This window comes from Myotis davidii, unplaced genomic scaffold, assembly GCF_000327345.1.
Source record: "Myotis davidii unplaced genomic scaffold, ASM32734v1 scaffold1717, whole genome shotgun sequence".
NCBI classification, from domain to species: domain Eukaryota; kingdom Metazoa; phylum Chordata; class Mammalia; order Chiroptera; family Vespertilionidae; genus Myotis; species Myotis davidii.
The window spans coordinates 768,093-768,457 of NW_006287955.1; the positions used below are offsets into that span (position 1 = coordinate 768,093).

At 71.8% G+C, this 365-nt stretch overlaps 1 protein-coding gene across 1 annotated transcript in view; it reads left to right on the forward strand.

Annotated features, from left to right (window-relative positions):
- SLC45A4 (solute carrier family 45 member 4) overlaps positions 1 to 365 on the forward strand; it is a 21,123-nt gene that overhangs the window by 18,141 nt on the left and 2,617 nt on the right. Inside the window, 2 exon segments of the mRNA XM_015561421.1 lie at positions 3 to 9; positions 11 to 149. Of these exon segments, the coding sequence (XP_015416907.1) occupies positions 3 to 9; positions 11 to 149 (146 nt within the window).

The following is a 365-nucleotide window of genomic DNA, read 5'->3' on the forward strand; positions in this document are numbered from 1 at the left end:
CGTGCGGCTGGTGGCTGTCCATGCTGAAGATGCCGCGCGAGTTGACGCGGCTCTGCCTCTGCCACCTGCTCACCTGGTTCTCCGTCATCGCCGAGGCCGTCTTCTACACCGACTTCATGGGCCAGGTCATCTTCGAGGGGGACCCCAAGGTGAGCCGGGGGGCACGGCGGTCGTGAGGGCTGGACGAGGGGCCCGGGGAGAGCCGGGCGCGTGATGGTCCCATGCACCCAGCTCGGCAGGGAGGCCGCTCCCCAGGCCGCCGCCTGCAGCCCCAGCGCCGCAGGTGTGGGTGGGTGGCTCTCGGTGGGCAGCGGCCAGGGTGCTCCTGGGGACGTGGTAGGGCCGTCGGGGGGACTTGGGAGGTC